General features: G+C 32.2%; 1 protein-coding gene across 1 annotated transcript; it reads left to right on the top strand.

Annotated features, from left to right (window-relative positions):
- Nucleotides 1-961: 961 nt before the first annotated feature.
- Nucleotides 962-15,775, top strand: ANGPTL5 (angiopoietin like 5). The gene is made up of 9 exons (XM_079102873.1): nucleotides 962-1,095; nucleotides 2,804-2,948; nucleotides 4,636-4,739; nucleotides 5,598-5,691; nucleotides 7,791-7,891; nucleotides 9,592-9,712; nucleotides 11,743-11,928; nucleotides 14,774-15,382; nucleotides 15,414-15,775. The coding sequence occupies exons 1-8, from the start codon at nucleotides 1,003-1,005 to the stop codon at nucleotides 15,091-15,093; spliced, it is 1,164 nt and encodes a 387-aa protein (XP_078958999.1). The 5' UTR covers nucleotides 962-1,002; the 3' UTR covers nucleotides 15,094-15,382; nucleotides 15,414-15,775.
- Nucleotides 15,776-19,394: the final 3,619 nt, after the last annotated feature.

Below are 19,394 nucleotides of genomic sequence, written 5' to 3'. Positions count from 1 at the left end.
TAGAAGCAGAAGTAAAGTCACAGAGATAACTTAAGATTTTTTTTTTTTTTCAAAGTAGATACTTGCATGCCTATTGTGTGTCAGTCACTGCATTACTTCTGTAAAAACTGTGATGTGGTTCTTGCCTCCACCTCTCAGGCTAGTAAAGGAGAAGGAGAAAATAATAGTTTGAACGAGAAGGAAGACTCAAAAAAGTTTTACTTCGCCTTGTAACTTTATTATTATGAAGTCTTAGGTATGATTCTAAGATGAAGAAAGGAACCCCTATAAAGAAAAATTTGAAGTCATCACATGCATTCTCTATTGACCTTCCAAGTGGTCATTTTAAATAACAATATTTGTTACATTAAAAAAATTCTGAATTTTTAACAATGCAGCTTGAACATGTACAAATCAGTTGAAGTTTTAGAAATTTGGCAATTATGTAGTTTATATGACCATTAACAATAGCTATATTCAGTTTAAAAGCATATTTTAAATCTGAATTATCTGCTCTGGATATCCATACTGAACAAATTTCTGCTTAGCACTTGGAAATAGTTCCAATGTAATATTCTTCCCACTCTTTCAATCATGTATACTTCCTGTTTTGGGCAAAAAAGTATGTTACAGTTTTTGAGATATAGCTTTTCAAAGATATTTTTCAAAGGCAAAAAATCTGCCTCAAAACTAATTGAATTTATAAATTCATATTTTATCTATCTATATATATATCTGTTTATCTGTGTATTTTTTGCCTAGATAGCAAAATCATGGATTAATTAATGACATGATAAAAAAGGCTTTGCATAACTTAAAATGACAGGATCTCTAGAGGACACCTTGTTTTTCATATGAAGGGTGTTGTTTCAAACGAGGGCATGGAAACCAGTAAGTACTGGCTTCTGTTTTTATTGTACACCTTCCAGAAAATTTTAACTGGAGACTTTATGCACTGTAGTTCTTTCCACAGAGAGCTGACTGATATTTGAAGAAGTGTTTTCATTTATCCAAGAAAATATAATGCATCCACCACAAGTTTCACTCTTATTCTTAAATGTATGTATTTTTATTTGTGGAGAAGCTGTACAAGGTAATTGTGCACATCATTCTACGGTAAGAATTTTAGCAATAATATTTTAGTTAAGAAAGCATGATTAACTTTCAAGATATATACTAGAAATTTGAAAAGATTAATTGTAATACCAAGTAGAATTTATAGATTACTTTAAATGGTTATTTTGAAATGTCCAGATTGCTTGAATGTTAACTATTTTTAAACTAAAGAAATTATAAACTTAGGGTTGAGTGTTAACAAATTTCTCATAAAGTTTGTTTGTGAAAAAAATCTTGAACCTAGGTTAAAAACTAATTCACAACTTTCAAACTAACTTTGATAATGAAGTATCTGATGGGAAATAAAAAATTCACTTTGGGTGGAGGGTTGTAGCTCAGCGGTGGAGCACTTGCCTCATACATGTGAGGCACTGGGTTCGATTCTCAGCACCACATAAAAATAGATAAGATAAAGGTATTGTGTCCACATACGAGTGAAAATATTTAAAAAAAATAATTAAAAAAATTCACTTTGCTTTTTTGAAAGCAATTCTATAACATTTGGTATTTCATATATAGTGCTGTGAATGTTTACTTAGGACATTAAAAATTTCATCCAAAACAAGATCAGAATGATAACTGGTATGGTTTATGAAATATTAGGAATTCTTGGGGATTTGAATCCCCACATACTTAAATGTTGGTTTTTGATTTTTCAATGTCATAAAATTTATTTACCATTGTATTAAATACCAAAGTTCCATGGTTGAAACAAGAATTAATTCTAAGAATGCTATAAAAATATTGATTTAACTCTTTAAAATACTTGCTAAAGATTGAACAAACATAACTGAAAAAAGGATAGCTATTATCTAGATTTTTGAAAGCATCTAGCATGTCAGTCATTATAGAGATAAAAATGAACACCAAGAAGTTTAAAATAGATCTGTGTAAAAAATGTAAGTATCTTTTTAAGGGAAAATATTTTTACAACACGGTTAACTCTAATTTTCTCTTAATATCCAGGTAAAGCAGGGAAAAAACTTGTTATTATTTTCACTTAACAACAGAGTTATTAAATCTATGTGACTTTTACTAAAGAATGTTTTATATTGAAGAAAGCAATAGTGTGCCAACAAATACAGATAGCTTTGGAATGACAACTGTAGTTGGCCTTTTAATAGTATCTATTGTTGATTTAGCAAATCAAAAGTCAATACTTTTTTCTTTTACCACTAGTAACTTTCAAATCTATAAACACTTAACCTTTCAGATATTTGAATATTTTAGCTTATACAAGCTTCCTATGTATTTTTATATAATTTCTAATAGTGGTGGCAGACAGTCTACTTGGCTAGAAATACTGTAGATATCTCAGGGAAATTTCTTAGTTCTTTTTCAAAGAAGTTCAAATTGTAAGATTCTTGGAAGAGGGATGATGGTTCAGCTCTGTATTACACATAAAAATTTGTAAAAGTTAAAGGTCAGGACCATAGAGTCAGAAATGGAAATAAACCCTAAATAACTTCTTTTGGAATTTAAGAAGAAAAGAAGATAGAGAAACTATTAAATTAACATGTTTATTGTCCATATCTAAAATTTACCAATAAGTTTGGGAAGTTTGAACTAACCAGTTTGTTATATTTTTCCTGCTGATCATTTTCATTTTATGTCCTGAATTCCAATCTTTCTTTTCTTTATAAGCCTTCTTATTTAGTGTGTCATACAACATTCATATTTGTTCTTATTTCCATTTTTTAATATAAAGAATTCTCCAGTCGTTAATGTTGTAGAAGATGTATCTAATGCAAAAGATGGAATTCAAAGTAATGATACTGTTTATAAGGAAGACTGTGAAGAATCATGTGATGCTAAAACTAAAATTACACGAGAAGAAAAACATTTCATGTGTAGTGAGTATTAAAATAATACACAATTATAAAGAGATACAACTCATTACTTCTAGGTAGACATCTGGATCATTTTATATACATCCTGATCACCCTACCAGAGGTTTTATGTATTGGACATGTAGTAGGTGCTTAATAAATATTTGTAAATGAATGGATCCTGCTTCCATATAGCCCTGTGGCATCAACTGACCACAGAGGGAGGGACAAACCAGAGGATTCTGATAGTAATACTACATTAATTCTCTCAGGGATATTTTCTTCCTTTCATTAGATCCCTAGGACATTTCACCTTAGATTTAGATTTTGTTTTTTTGTAAAGGAAGAAAATTCTAAAACCCAATACATAAGCATTGAATACTATAAGAACTAATGCAAAAGATAAAATACAAATCACAGTTGATTTATGTAGCAAAGAATAATAAATAAAAAGTTTTAGTCTTAATTGAAAAAGTTATTTAGTCACAGGTACAGATTTGTTTTTTGTAAGAAACAGGATGAAGAAGGGAGATTGGAAAGGGTGGAGCTGATGCTCTGATCCAGCTCTTACAGGACCATCAGGAAGTAGGAAAAGCTTACTTTAACGTAGCTAATTCTGTGTGTAACACAAGGGTCTCAAGCTTCTCAAACCAATGAGTGCAGTTTTAGTCCCATTAAGACAAATGTCTGACCCCAGAAAAAGCTAGTGGACTATTTTATATGTTTTTAAAATAAAATTTTAATAATAATAATTGTTTAATTTTTAAAACAACAAATTAGAGACTAAAAATTAAAAAGAGATGAATCTGGGTGAGTTAGAATTAAAAATATCAGAATTTGCGAATGTGATTCTACTGTTCAGATGAAAGAAACTCAGAAATAAAGTATTTTTTAAAGGATAATATATACAATAGTGTGAGGGTTCTTTTGTTATAGAGGCCAACAGCAGTATCATAGGTAAAACTTACATAGGTCTGAGAAATATAGTCAGTCAATATTTATTTCTTTATTCTGATGATTGTATTTGTTCAGAATATCTTTGTTGTAGGAAATATCAGGGATGATGGGGCATATGGAAACATGATCCCAAATGTTTTAGGACAAAAAACTATTTGCAATATTTTTTCAATTTTTCTCTAAGATGTATTGAATATAGAATATTTTCTATGAAAATAGTTTTAGAAAGGAAAATATATACAAAAGTTTATTCAGAAACCAACTAATCAAAAATCTTTGACTAAGGTCTATCATGTGTGTGCATATATACTAGAAATTTAATTATATAAAATATAGTATTAGAAAAAATTAAAACAAAGATTTATCTTTAAACTCAAATTGCTTGGTATGCTAGTGAATTATTACTTTTTCACCTTCCTGAAGGATCCTGAACATCTTGCTTCTATACTTTTATAAAGTAAGAATCAATATTCAAAATGTTGTCTTTTAACTAGAAGAGATTAGATTAATTATTTTAGGTAATCTGCATTATTAGGAAGCATAGTTTTGTCAAGAAATGTTGAAACAATTGTTTTCTTGTTTAATTCTGAGTAAACAATATGTACTAACTAAAATGTATGGTTCTGAATGTTCAGATAAATTGAAATATTATTGTCTACACATTTATCCAAAATCATGTTAACATCATTATTTTTCACTGTAATTGTTTTCTATAACAATATAATATTTAGCAGCCATTTTTATTATGGTTAAGGAAATCTGCAAAATTCTATTGTTTCCTACACACGAAGTACCAAAAAACTTTTAAGAAATATAATGGATGAGCAACAAGCATCCCTGGACTATTTATCTAATCAGGTATGACTTTTTAGTATTATGTTGTTATTCCACGTGCACACTGATTTATAGGTAACTGCAAGCATAATTATTTCTTTTTTTATTCATTGATGTTCCGGTATCTATTTAGCTCCTACTATGTGAGAGGCACAATAGTAAGTCCTTGGCAAACAGCAATAAAAATGCTGGGAGTATACAGTGCAGTGAAGCAGAAAAATTCATTGGAAAAATGTGCATGCTGTTAGAATACACACACACAAAGTTTAAGATACAAGAAAGTTGCTCAGAGGAGTGAGCCTGTGAGTTGAGTCATGAGAGATAAGCAGATGTTTTAAAAGTCATGAAGGTTCAGTAAGTAGGGGAATGTGTTCCATTTTGAGGGAGCTACTTGGAGATGGTTCAGGGGTGAAGTGGTTGATGAGGTTGATGGTGTATAAGAAAAAAGACTAAAGGAATAATCAGACACTAAATTATGCCACCCCAAGAGGCCACTGAAGTGCTTGAGCAAGGACATGACACAATGCCGTTGACAGCTGGTATGGAGGATGACTTGAAGAGCAAAGGGTCGCAATCAGAAATTATAGCAACTATTCAGATTCAGGCACAGTCTGGTAAAACAGTCAAATACAGAAACAGGGTCAGGAAAAACCAAGGTTAGGGATGTAGACACTACAGCATTCAATGACTGTTATTTAGCTATGACTTTACTGTTTTGGCAAAGCAGTAAGGATTCAATCTAGGAAAAATAGGCTCATTATATATTTCAGAACTGGGTTTATAAGAGGCTTAGAGATAGCTTTTCTATAATTTAGCTAAAGGAGTTTTTTTCAAATATAAATTTATTTAAATGTGTATGTGTGTATGTATATGTGTGTTTAGGTTAATGAACTCATGAATCGAGTTCTCCTTCTGACTACAGAAGTTTTTAGAAAACAGCTGGATCCTTTTCCTCACAGACCAGTTCAGTCACATGGTAAGGACTTTGGTATTTCAGCCTTTTCATATTTGTCTTTTATTACTTAAAGTTTTCCTGGACAGTTTGGTGCATTTAAAAGTTTTGTTTAAAAAAATGTAGCTCATTATTCTCTAGCAGACAGGAGGACTAATAGCTACCATTAGGGAAATTACGCCATAGACAAAGTGCATTTTGCTAAACTGGAGAACTTCTCTACCATGGCCATGAAAATATATCCTGAATCTGTTGAAAATAGCATAATTTTAGGGTAGCTTTATTCTGGGCTTCTCCCTTTGGTATTTTATTAGTAATTACTCTTTAGACAGAAGAAAAGAAAGTTTTAGAGTTCCTCCCACCTGTAAAAAATGTTTTTGACATGTATGAAATGTTTCAAACTGGGATATGAAAATTGAAAAGAAAAAAAAAATTTAAGAGAAATAAACAAAAAGTGAGCACTTTCATACTTAAATATAGCATATTGATTCCTCTGGGCTTGGAGTTTTAGGAAAAATGCTCTATAACCCTTAAAAAGATAAATTTGTATCAAAAAGTTCCAAGCAAATAAAAACCATTGAAGGCTTAGTATGCAATATTTATTTATTTATTAGGAAGGGAAGAGAATAAACAATGCCTAAACATCCCCTGTGTTCCAGGTACAGAGACAGGTGCTTTCATGTTATTATGTTATTTCAAAATCATATCGTTCTAATATGTACTTTTCATAACTGCCTCTTTATAGGTAGTATAACATGGTAGTTAAGAGCATGGACTCTGATGTCAGTCTGGCCTCAAATCGTAGATCTGACATTTCCTTGGTATTAGTTTCCTCATGAGTAAACTGATAGTACCTACTTCACATATTTGTTGTGAGGAATAAATGGAAAAACTCTTAAAAATACTGCCCAATGCATAATAAGTATGATATAAAAGTTTGCTATGATGATGATCATCATCAAATGAGGAATATATGGCCCAGAAAATATAAATAATCTGTTCACATTTATTTGGATGTTAAAGACTAAGCAAATGGTCCTTCAGTGTGAACTTCTGTGATAAAGTCAGCATAAGAATGTCTCAACAACTTAGAACATGGGCAACCGATTTGTTTCCTGGATATGAAGGGGAAAGTGGGTCATTTTTTACAGCTAACTTTTTGTAGAAATTTTCTGCGTATTAACATGTGATAGGCCCTGTGCTCAGGGCTTTATATAGTTCCTTGCTATGTAAATTGTCAGAATAACTCTATTAAGTAGATAATGTTATTTTTATTCCAATATTAAGTGAAGAAAGTAAAACTTTGAGAGATTAGTTAATGGTTCTTGGCTAGAAAGGAGTAGAACCAGGATTCTAAGCAGGCATCTGAGAAACTGATGCTGTAAGAGCTGAATTTATTTTATTACATTTACAGAAGATACCATAGATTGTCTTCAAGTAAAATGTAATACTTGTAGAACAGTGTAATGCTTACTTCCACATTCATATGTTTATAGTCCTCTGGGAACTGAATGCTTTGTAGAAGGTGATTTTGAGCAGTGACAATGCTAACTGCTGTCCATAAAATGACTCCTAACTTCAAGCTTAATTTCTTGTTGGTGAAGAAAGTGATTTCTCCTTTCCATCTTTTTTGGCTGTTGTTAATAGTGGCCTGCAACACATCAGAGTCTCTGAAGTTTGAAATAAAGTAGTCAAGGATGTATCAATTGTAGTCAGTCCACTTATTCCTTTGAGTTTTTTCCTCTCCTTTCACATAAATTTCCTTTGAACATTGTGCCCTCTAAGAAAAACCGTTTCCTGAAAGGGTATTATTTATTTTAAAAAAAGAAGGAATACTTATAAAATATATTAAATAAGTGTTGATCCCAAATAAAACATTTAAACAGTGTAGAATGCAAATCACTAACAATGATGTTATTAGTGAAGGCTGATTTTACCATTTGATCTTTAATTCCAATTTTCCAAATGTTTCCTGATTTCTAAATTATTTTTTATTTCTAAGATAGTAAAACCATCATATATTAATGGAGAGTTTAGTAATAATTTTAGATAGTTCTATCAGTTCTCTACAGTGAAATGACTGTCATAAACAGTATTCCAAATAACAAATTTTACTTTTCTAGGTTTAGATTGCACTGATATTAAAGATACCATTGGCTCTGTGACCAAAACACCAAGTGGTTTGTATATAATTTACCCAGAAGGCTCTAGCTATCCATTTGAGGTAAAGTTTTCTCTTATTATTTGGGATAAGATAAACATCCAAGCAATTTAATTAATATTAAATTTTTAATATTTAATTTATCCTTGAAAATTTTAAATTAGTAAAAATTCCAATTCCAAAATTTTGATTTTCTATAATACTAATGCCCCACCATAAACCATTAAAAGAACTAGACTATCTTTCACTTGTCTATTTGAGTTTCCATGATTTTGCATACTAAAAGTAAATCCTTTTGGTGCAAGATTTTATATTATCCTTATAGTAGGCAGAACCATGCAATACAAGTCTATGCCTTAGGTAGTCTCTAGAGATTAGAAAATAATGGTCTGTTTTGCCTCGGAGCTTACTAAAAATAATTTTGATTTCCTTCCTATTAATTATTATACTTTCTTTTGATAACAAATGTTTGCATAAGAAGTTAATAATTTTTAAAAACCTTTCACTGGGGTGCAAGGCAGATTAATAAAATGATCCATTCACTCATTTCTTTAAAATTTTTTAGTAGTAGATGGACAAATACCCTTATTTTATTTATTTATTTTTATTTGGTGCTGAGGATTGAACCCAGTGCTTCACACATGCTAGGCAAGTACTCTACCACTTGAGCCACATCCCCAGCCCCTGATCCATTTATTCTTAATTTGAATAAAATGAATTACTCTTATGTCTATTCTTAGTAGTTTCATGTTGGGATTTCTTGTAGAAATTTCTACTAGAGATAATGCACGTGGGTGTGCTTATACATATATGTATTTTTCCCCCAGGTACCTTTTCTTTGTGCATAAGAAAGTTTATGATACTTTTTCCTTACTGATAGTCTTTATTGCTCAATAAAATATGTTTTTTTCTAACTAGATTCTACCAGTTTCTCTTCTTAGAGGTACTACCATTATTTCTTTTGTAATCTATTGACAAGATGTCAAAAATTGGGAATTAAGTGGGAAATAATTTTAAAATTACTTAAATTACTTCGCCTACAGATTCAAACCTGTATCTGAACAGCTGGGGCAAGGAAGGCTTCTAATTTTATGAAGAGTGGGATGCATAATTCCCTCTTCTGTGGGGAAGTGTTGGTTCCCTAACTTCCTCCACACTGCTTTCTCTGTCTCTGTGTGGGAAGTTTCTGCTGGAGAGGGTTGCTCTGTTCTCTTTCCCTGTCACTTCAGCAAGTCCCCTGTAGGTGCCCTCTTAGGGGCATTTTTTACAGCATCAACCCATCTGCCCATGAGCACCTGTGGGGAAGACACAGATCATGACTTTCTGTCTGAAAATACTAGGCTAAATGGCTTGTGGGAGAGAACAATCAAAGGCAAGCATACAGGCATAGTTAACACTGTAAAAAAAAGTTAGTGTTTTAATTCAAAGAAAAAGTTAATTTGTAAAATAATATATCACTGCCACATCAGAACAGTATTATCATTACTAAACTGGAAGATATTTATAGAGTTGAGGAAATTATATATTTTAAAAGGTGACTGATAAGGGGACTATAATTCAGTTAATTATAAGCTGGTTTTGTAATAAGTTTTATTTCTAGATACGTAAGAAATCTGAATATGTTAATGGCATACAGTTGCATTCACAATGTTTGGTGGAAGTATCTTCTTTTTCTCTAGATCTACTGATGAAACATGAGTTTTATAATATCACATAATGAAAATAATAATGTATTATTTTGGTATTTTCTGGGCCTGTTTTAGGTAATGTGTGACATGGATTACAGAGGAGGTGGATGGACCGTGATACAGAAGAGGATTGATGGGACAATTGATTTCCAGAGGTTATGGTGTGATTATCTGGATGGATTTGGTGATCTTTTAGGTAAAATTTTATGTATTTCTATTCTATCTTTTGATATTTCTAAAGACTGTATCCGTATTGGTAAAAATAACAAATATATATGATTATCAAAAAATATGTCTTAAATTGTCCTATCTTCACAAGTAAAATTATTTAAAAAGATCTTCAGGTGAAGTCTAGCAATCTGTATATTTAGTTATTTGTTAAAATGTGATTTGAGTAAAAACTATAAGCTGGATATTTATTAAGTAAGTATTATGTACCCAGCAGAATTGTGGCAGGTGCTTACCAACTGTAGAAAGAAAACGTGAATGGGCAAGGTTGCCATATATCTTGAAATTCTTGAGGTGTGTGCTGTGTCTACACAAGTAAATTAAACAAAGAATTGAAGTACATGGCTGATCAAATTCAGATGATTTGAATTGAATGTAGTGTTTTATAAAATATCAATAAACATTACCATGTTCAAAATTTGAAAATTACAAACCCCAGTTGAATTATAAAATCTGTTTATATTATTGCCACATGGTAGTGTCAATTTTGCTAGTAAACAGAAACACCAGTATTTCTGAATCATGCAGAATTTTATATTTGTTGGAACTTCTGCAGGTGATTTTGATAATTTTTATGCTATTTTAATGGTTGATATTATAATTTGAAATGTTTATCCTCCCATAATAATGTCATCTAAAGATTCAGTAAGTGGTTGTGTTGATCCTAGTGATAAAAAAACACTACCGCATGCCAATAATTTTAGAAGGTATTTGTCTTACAGCCAGATAATGTCATGCTCTGGAGTGCAGTTAAATACATATTTTTTTAGCATTATTTCTAATCTCCCATTGAGTGCTTCCTCCTGAATTAAGTAGTCATAGATTAATATACAGACATCCAATTATCATTTTTATTTACTTCATGCTCATTTCTATGGGGAGGTGATGTGAGTTTTGACTAATAAGGTCTCCGTGCAGGTATTCTTCATGCAAACTAAGACTCCCTTGTAGGTTGATGGAGTTTTAAAATTACTCTGGGGATTAAGAAAAAATGTACTGTTAAGTCTTAAATATGAGGTTGGAGTAAAGAGGAAAGATGACAGAGATGCTTAAGTTGAAGGGTTATAACTGCATGAGACTAAAAAGACCCTGTTGGGACCCATTTGACAGTGCTCACTTTCTTCCTATACTTACTCTGGATACTTTTCAATTCTAACTGGGTTGTAGATAAAATACATCTGTAAGCCCTGGAGAAGGGCTTGATATCTTAGTGATAGTTTCAAGAGTTTTAACGCTGTCACGTTATGCTCTAACTCTTTGAAGTTTGTTTTGATTACACTCTTAAGTTCTTGGACAATTTCATAATTCAAGTACAAGGACACATGTTGGGGTGTCCACATTTAGGCTACATCATGGTATGTAGAGGGAGGTAGAAAGCCATTGGCTAGAAATGCATGCAGAAGCACATTGCCTGATTTAGGGAATTTGATGATTCATCTGGATCTACAATTGTCTTGGAAATACTGACCCTACACCTGGGACACTTCAGTGTTGCTACAGTCAACTTCCAGTCATAGGTAATTGACACTGTATTATAACAAACAAATATTTGTTTAGAAAGTACACTCTGAGACAGAAAAAGTAATTTCAAATGATCATTTTAATGAAATGTTTCTTTAGGAGCAGCCAATTTGGGAGTTAAACCTCTGACATTTATTGGTATATATCATTTTGTTACCTGTCATAATATGTCAACAGAAACTTTGACTTTTTATTTAGTTTTTAAATGAATTTTTGAATTTAATATGTGGAGATAAAATGAACCAGTTTTATTTTCCCCAGTCTAGTAAAGCAGAAGTAGAAGACTTTTTAAATTTTTTTATTTTTTATAAATTATATAAACACTGATTATTTGAGGTAAGCCATCTAGTCTCTGTCATTATTTATGTGAGTCATCTCAGAATTAATGACACACTAAATAACACCCAACATTCAATAATAAAGGGTTGTTCTAATTTGTGTTAAAATATAATAACACAAAGTAATTTTTTTTTACAGGAGAATTTTGGCTAGGACTAAAAAAGATTTTTTATATAGTAAATCAGAAAAATACCAGTTTTATGCTTTATGTGGTTTTGGAATCTGAAGATGACACATTTGCTTATGCATCATATGATAATTTTTGGCTAGAGGACGAGACAAGATTTTTTAAAATGCACTTAGGACGGTATTCAGGAAATGCAGGTAAGTTTCTTATTCCTAAGATTATCCAGAAGATGGAAATATCACTAACTTAGTATAATAGGTAAAGATAAAAATAATGCATGTCTCTTAGTATATGATACATTGTTGATAAAAGAATAGATTAGGAACAAGAAATCTAGCCAAGTCTGGAGTATTGAAACTTTGTTATGAACATTGTATCACCTCATGATTTTGAAATACTTAATAATATTCTTTAAAACATTTACCATATGTAATCCCGATTGACTTTTTGGATGGAGACCCTGAGGGGGAGGCTGGGAGGGCATTATTTCTATTTTTTGTATTCAGAGAGGCTGACATTTAGAAGTCAGATAATGTTAGAGCTGGTCTCTATTCTTTCCACTTTATCAGAGAAGAAACTTAAAAGATTAAGTAACTTGCCTGAGACTTCCAGAGCATCGTACCTGAGCCAGGGCAATAATCCAAGTTGATAGAAACAAGAACTTACTGTTCTTTTTACTCCATCTGGATGCATCTATTCATTACCCAGTAAATTTGTTAGAACTTCAAAATACTTATCATCAAAATACTTGATGATAGGTTTTTATTTTGGGCTGAAATTTTAAAGGCATTTTAGTTAAGAAATACTAAAGTCAACCACCCATCATGGCACTTATTCATTACGTATATTCAGTGTTAGAAATAAGAAAAATGAAAATTATGTGGTCTCAGCTCTTTAATGGTTCATAGAGGAGAAAATAACGCTGAAAGCACAAACTACTGATAGAGCTCTGGGGGCTCAAGAGAGGGTAAGAATGATTTCAGTTTGTTGTGCCAGAAAATTTTCATGGAAGAGTAGTTTTCAACAAGGGGTTAATGTTAAAAGCTGGGAAGTTTTTTGAAAGTACATACTCCTCTACAGTCTGATTCAGTGACTTTTGGGCAGGTGGATATGTTGGCATATTCACAGTCGAGAACCATGGACTGGGTCTTGGAGCAATGAATAGGTTTTTGGCAAGTGAATGTTGGCAAATGGAACAGTTCAAGTCAAGGCATAGAGGGAGGAAAATTACAGGGTCCAGAGAGTTGTCTGGTACGGATGGAATCTATGACATCTGAGGGGATTTAGTTTTGGGATATTAGGTGAAATTCTGAAATTCAAATCTGGATATATAGGAGAAATTTTAAAGAGTTACAGCATACAGTTTTCAAAGCTTCAGCTCTAAAATTGTAAAGAGCTGTCTAAATATGGTATGCTATGTTAGGAAGTTTATGTGGGGGTTCTCTAAAAGATGACTATGATCTAGTTGGAGAACAAATTTATAATGGCAAGTTTTTTGATTACAGTACCCTGCCATGCTGTATTCTACATTTTCCCAACGAGGTTGTTAAATAAACTTCAGCTATTGATAACATAATATAATCACAACAGTGAAGGGAAAAGATGTTAGGAGAATGTAAAAATAGAAACATGGATAAAACTAGGGGCTTAACTGTAATCAGATATGTGGTAAAATGGGCCACTAATTTAACTTTGAGTTCAGAGCAAAAATAGAACATAAACGTGACCATTTGAGAAACACAGTTGTTAAGAAATAAAAATATTCCCGATGACAAAACATGAGAGAAATTTCTTTGGGTTATTAGAGAAAACAGTATCATGTTCTTTAACTACGCTTTTACAGGAGATATGGTGAATAAATTTTAATGAACTATTTCTCAAGAAATACACATATGCATATATTCTAAAAATGTGTTGTTAAATATAATCCATTGAGGTGCCCATATAATGTGTGATCCTTCTGATGGTTGGTCTTTGCTCAGACAGAGTATTCATGGAATGATCACAAAGTTTAGCCTATGCTCCATAGGTGGTGTCTCTTTCTTATGACCTTTTGAAAGGTATTACATGGTGCTTATGTTGAACGTTATATTCTCTCTGCAAAAAAAATACCTGCAATGTGTGTGTTTTGTTTTCCATCAAATGCAGAGTCAAAGACTTTAATAATAATCAGATTCTGGGGTTTAGGATAGACCACACCACTAATGAAGTTCTTCAAAACCTTGTAATATCAAGAGATGCCAACCATTCAAATAATGAAACAAATGTAGGCCCTGGTTTCTTTACACATCCTACACAGTTTCTTTTAGTATTTCAAAGTTTATTAATCAAAATTTGTGTTTAGGAAATGTAGGTATTATCGTTTTTCTAAGAATATGTTAATTTAATGGAACTTCAGAAAACAAACTATGATTCCTGCTCTTGCGACTTAGTTAAATTGGGTTGTCTTGTTCAAGATTCTTAATCTTTGGAGGGATATTGTGGGTATCAGGCATACTATACAAACAACCATCTATGAAGAAAAATATAACCTCAGGAGTATAGCTGAATTTTTCTCAAGGGTATTAGGAATTCTATATAAACTTGATGACCCCTAAATAGCATCAAACAACTTTTGTAATTATAAATATAAGTTTTTAAAAGTAAAAATTTCACCTTCATCTATCCATAACTAAAGTGATGCAAATTGTAGGTATGGAAACCTACAGTGTGTAAGCTATTTTCTTATTCTAAATTACCAATTGTCATATTGGTATAACAGGCTTGTATGCCATCATTTCTGGCCTAAATTTTTGATTTTGTCTACATAGCCAAACTTCCATTTTGGTTTCTAACTTTCGTATCTAATATCCATTTAAAGATGCATGTCCTATTGAGGAATTCATTACCAGATTTTTTTGAGAGATTTTAAGCATGATAAACAGTAGAAAAATAAACCCTATTTCTAGATGTTACACTTTTGCATAATATGTTGGTAGTGGTTGATTAGAATACTAGAAATTGCCTCTAAATTCATTTAGTTAAAAAATCTGTCTTACATAGGTGATGCATTCCGGGGCCTCAAAAAAGAAGATAATCAAAATGCAATGCCTTTCAGCACATCAGACGTTGATAATGATGGGTGCCGCCCTGTTTGCCTGGTCAATGGTCAGTCTGTGAAGAGCTGCAGCCACCTCAAAAACAACACTGGCTGGTGGTTCAACCAGTGTGGTCTAGCAAATTTAAACGGCATTCATCACTTCCATGGAAAATTACTTGCAAGTGGAATTCAGTGGGGCACATGGACGAAAAACAACTCACCCGTCAAGATTAAATCGGCTTCAATGAAAATTAGAAGAACTTATAATCCATATTTTAAGTAATCATATATTCAATTGTAGTGCAAGTTGTGGAGCTATTTTTGGTATTAAAGATTTTACATAGATCCTTTTTTACTTAGGGTTTCAAAGATATTAGCTAAAATTTAATTACAGATGGCATTTTTGTGTTATGAATTTAATTAGAAAACAGAATTTTATAGCATTTTATAAAAGAAATCATGGCACATTGTATGTTTTTACTACTAACTATATTAATTATATGTAATGAAATCTGTTTTAAGTGAAACAACTTGTATTCCTGAAATTTATAGAACTTTCCTTTTTGTTTTAAGTGAAACAACTTGTATTCCTGAAATTTATAGAACTTTCCTTTTTGAAGTTTATAAATCACAGTATGCTGTTAGGATAATTGAGGAGAGTATTTTACTTATTTTTATTTTCATTGTGTAAATTAAAACAGGACTAGGGTTGTGGCTCAGTGGTAGAGCACTTGTCTAGCATGTGTGAGGAACTGGGTTCGATTCTCAGCACCGCATCTAAATAAACAAATAAAATAAAGGTCCACCAACAACTAAAACAATATTTAAAAAAAATATGCAACTGATAATTTCCACTGAAGATAGTTACAAGAAATACCTTTTATGCAGATTAATATATAAACTCCATGTTTAAAAACATTATTTGTTGGTGATGCTACAATATATTTTACAAGTTTGTTGGCAAAATGAAGTTCTTGTTTTCCAATTTTATCATGGTTAATATTTTTGTTCTTGTTTGTATTAAATTTTATGTTTATATCCTGACCAGTTGCATTCTAAAACACATATATATTTTAACTCTTTAAACCCACAGGAATGATAAGAACTTCAAGTGAAGGACAGTGGAGAAAGAGTGATGAATTAGTGATTTAGTTGTGCTTGGAAGCAAGCTGATCGTTTCTATTCTTCTTGAGTTAGAAAGAGTTGGATGATAAGGATTTCATGGGAGAAGACATCAAGGAACACCCTGGGCCAAGTGCCAGTTATTAATAAGAAAGACAAGGGAAGCAATCAAGAAGTAGCTTTGAACAGATAAGTACTTTGTTCAGAGTTAAGATTATGCAATGTACAAAGGAGGAAAGAAGTGGTTGAAAATGAAGTAGGAAGAGGATTTAATTAAAAGTAGTTAGGAGGGAACTGATGGCAAGGTGAGTTAGGTGAATCCAGAACAGGATTAAGCTTGTTCAGAATGCAAAATATGATTTGGGTTCCTCGGATGGTCAAAAATGACTATGAGGTCATTGTTCAAGATTGCTTTCACTTTGAAATCCTCTCAAAGCAGTGAATAAATCATGAACAGGATATACATGAGATAAGGTTGCAAATGGGTGCGTAGGGTTCCCTCTGGCCTCCTTCCCATGTACATCTCTCAGAGGCACAGATGAGGGTCTGTGTCTTGGCGATGGAGTGAAGTGCTGGCCAGGCTGGAGGAGCACAGAGCTGTGGGCTCGTTGCCTTTCATGCCTGTAGTGATAAAAGCATCAAAAGGCAACTTAATCTACAAATTAATTTAATCATTTTGCTATTTAGCAAGTTAAACTTACTGTCTAGATTCTGGGCCAGAATCCAATCTTCCCTATGGCACTGTAAAGTCTAGGAGTTTTTACATTTTAAATCCCATTGTAAAGACTACGGAGATGATGGAAATATTCAATGATTACTGCCCCCAGCCCTTACCAGAGGTTTGGCTTTCGGTTGCTTCTTTCCAAGTTTTCAGTTACTTACAAGTAAATACAATTTAGTATCACAAGATATTTTGAGAAGGAGATCACATTTGCATACTTTTTAGTAAAGTATGTTATAATTGTTTCTATTTATATTGTTAATTACTGTTAATCTCTTTTTGGGGCCTAATTTATAAATTATACTTTATCATAGATATGTATGTATAGAAAACCCCATAGTATATATAGGGTTCTGTATTATCTATCTATGGTCTTGATCCTCTCCTGGGGGTTTGGAAGGTATTTCCACAGATAAAGGGGGTTTCTGAATTTATGATACTTGGGAGAAGATGTGTATCAGGTGCCAGAAATCTTGGAGATCTCAGAATTCTGCCCCTCACAATAAAGCTACAAAATTAAAACAATCATATGAGGAAAAAAGAAAGGTCAGTAGAATAGGGATTCTATAACTTAGTAAAATATGTAAAACTTACAGTATTTGGGAAAATAGGGTATTATTTCAGTGGGAGAAGAGATGAATAAATGGTAATCAGGAAAATGGCTAATAATTTGAAGAAGATAAAAGGAACATTTTATTGTATAAAAATTCCAGATTGATTAAATATGTGAAAAACAAAATTACTTAATATTAGGCTAACGTATGAGTAAATACTCCATCTGGTTACTTGAATATTTGAATATTTGAAGGTTCCGTATACCCCAAACACAATAAGCAAAACTAGAGACATAAGAAAAACTAGGAAAAGTATTTTATCAAATGATAAATTCTATTCCTTATATATGATGCATCCTAAAATATATGAAAGGCATATTTTTGGAAGATAGGCAAATGAGAACAGAAAATTGATAATTGCTGATAAATGGTCAATAAACATAAAATTATGTCATGATTCATCACAAAAATTAGGACCTAAGATTATCAGCATTTACACAGGGTAACACTACACAGTGTTTGTACAGAAGCTGGGAAATGGGATTATTCATACTTTTAATGTAAAGTGACATAAACTTGTTGAAGGAATAGTCAGAGAACAGCTTACCTCACTTTTATATAACATATTTATATACACAAAATTATGAATATTCAACCATAGCTAACATTTAGAGTTTACTAGGTGCCTGACACTGTGCTAAACATTATGGATCTCAATCCTTAGAAAAAATCCTAAGAGTTAGGTGTTATTCTCCTTTTCCTGATGAAGATAGTCAAATCCAACATAGAACCACAGAAACACCCCTTATGGATAAGTGAAATAGAATTTGAATACAGGTCTTCTCAACCCGATGTCACATAGCTGGTGTGGTGGGAAATGTGAAGGGTCACAAACATGTGGCCCTGCCCTAGTCTGCTTCCAACCACTCTGCTATCATGCCGTGCTATGAATGTTCTGTAAGGGCAAATTAATTCTTATGTCAGTTCTGAAATAGTTCTTCAATGATGTTATAAAGGAAGGTTTTGGAAAGCCATATGTTGATATAGTAACAGCAGATATGAAGGTAGGTAGGTGAAAGAAAATTTTACTGTCTATTAAAATAAGCCTAACCAGCATTGCCAACAGCTTGGGTAGTTGCTCATTATCCAGGGAATGAGGTAAGAGATTCACAGGATCTGTGCTTTTGATTCAAATAAACAAGCATAACTAAAAAAGTTTGGAGAAACAGAAGTGAGAAAAATTGGTATGTAGAAGCATGCAAAAGGCTATTTTTATTTCATTATTACTAGTATTATACACTTAACATACTTATGCTTTTTGTTTTTTGTTAAAGTTGAGTTTAAGAAGTCAAATACTTGTTATTGTGGCATTTAAGAATTTAATGCATTAAACAGATGGGAATAAGACTTGAGGTATTTCATTTTCCACAAATGCTGAAGCACTTTATATTTTTGCAAGGCTAGTCTTCTAAAACTGAAACAAATGGCACAAGGAAAATTTTGATTACTTCTAAGTTATAAAAATTTCTTAGAAACACATTTGAATACGTTAATCTTTAACTTCATATTTGGATGTAAATTTTATTACAAAAAGGCATTTTGAAAACTGCATAGAAATCTTAAAGTAGAACTCTTAAAACCTGTTCAAGGCTATTTAAAATGAGTAAAAAGACTTACTATCATAAAAAAATATTAATGCAGCAGATAACCTGACAGTTAAGTACTTTACCAGTCTTCTACCATCTGGACAACAGTGCTTAAATTGAACTTTTAAATCTAAATGAATATTCATATAAACAGATACACATTTCTTTATCATGCAGCTGATATATATGCAAATTACTATCTTATCTCAGATTAAATATGATCACTCCAATCAGACCCCTGCTAGGTGCCTGTGTTCCCTGTGTGTTTATAAGTGTTGCAGGGTGCAAGGTCAGGAATCTGGATGAAGTGCTGGAAGATAACTCATGGCTTAAGCTGTGTGTGTGCATAGTTCTTAGCTGGAGATATACAGGTTTGACAGAGTCAACTCTAGGCTTAAAATGAAGTTATGGCAGAAGGATGATTTATGTCTGCCCTAAACAAAGGTGGGAGAAAGAATAAAGTTAGCTGTAGTGTGTGTGTGTGTGTGTGTGTGTTAACTCCACTGTTTTTCCAATTGCCCAGGTAAGGTGGAGGCATCCC

Source organism: Sciurus vulgaris (genome assembly GCF_902686455.1).
Source record: "Sciurus vulgaris genome assembly, chromosome: 11".
NCBI lineage: Eukaryota > Metazoa > Chordata > Mammalia > Rodentia > Sciuridae > Sciurus > Sciurus vulgaris.
The sequence above is the reverse complement of the archived record's forward strand: the minus strand, read 5'-3'. Positions and strand labels throughout refer to the sequence as shown.

Coding starts and splice junctions, on each gene's coding strand:
- ANGPTL5 (XM_079102873.1), top strand. CDS start 1,003: ATGCATCCACCACAAGTTTCACTCTTATTCTTAAATGTATGTATTTTT. Junction 1,096..2,803: donor ATTGTGCACATCATTCTACG/GTAAGAATTTTA, acceptor TTTAATATAAAG/AATTCTCCAGTCGTTAATGT. Junction 5,692..7,790: donor CAGACCAGTTCAGTCACATG/GTAAGGACTTTG, acceptor TTACTTTTCTAG/GTTTAGATTGCACTGATATT.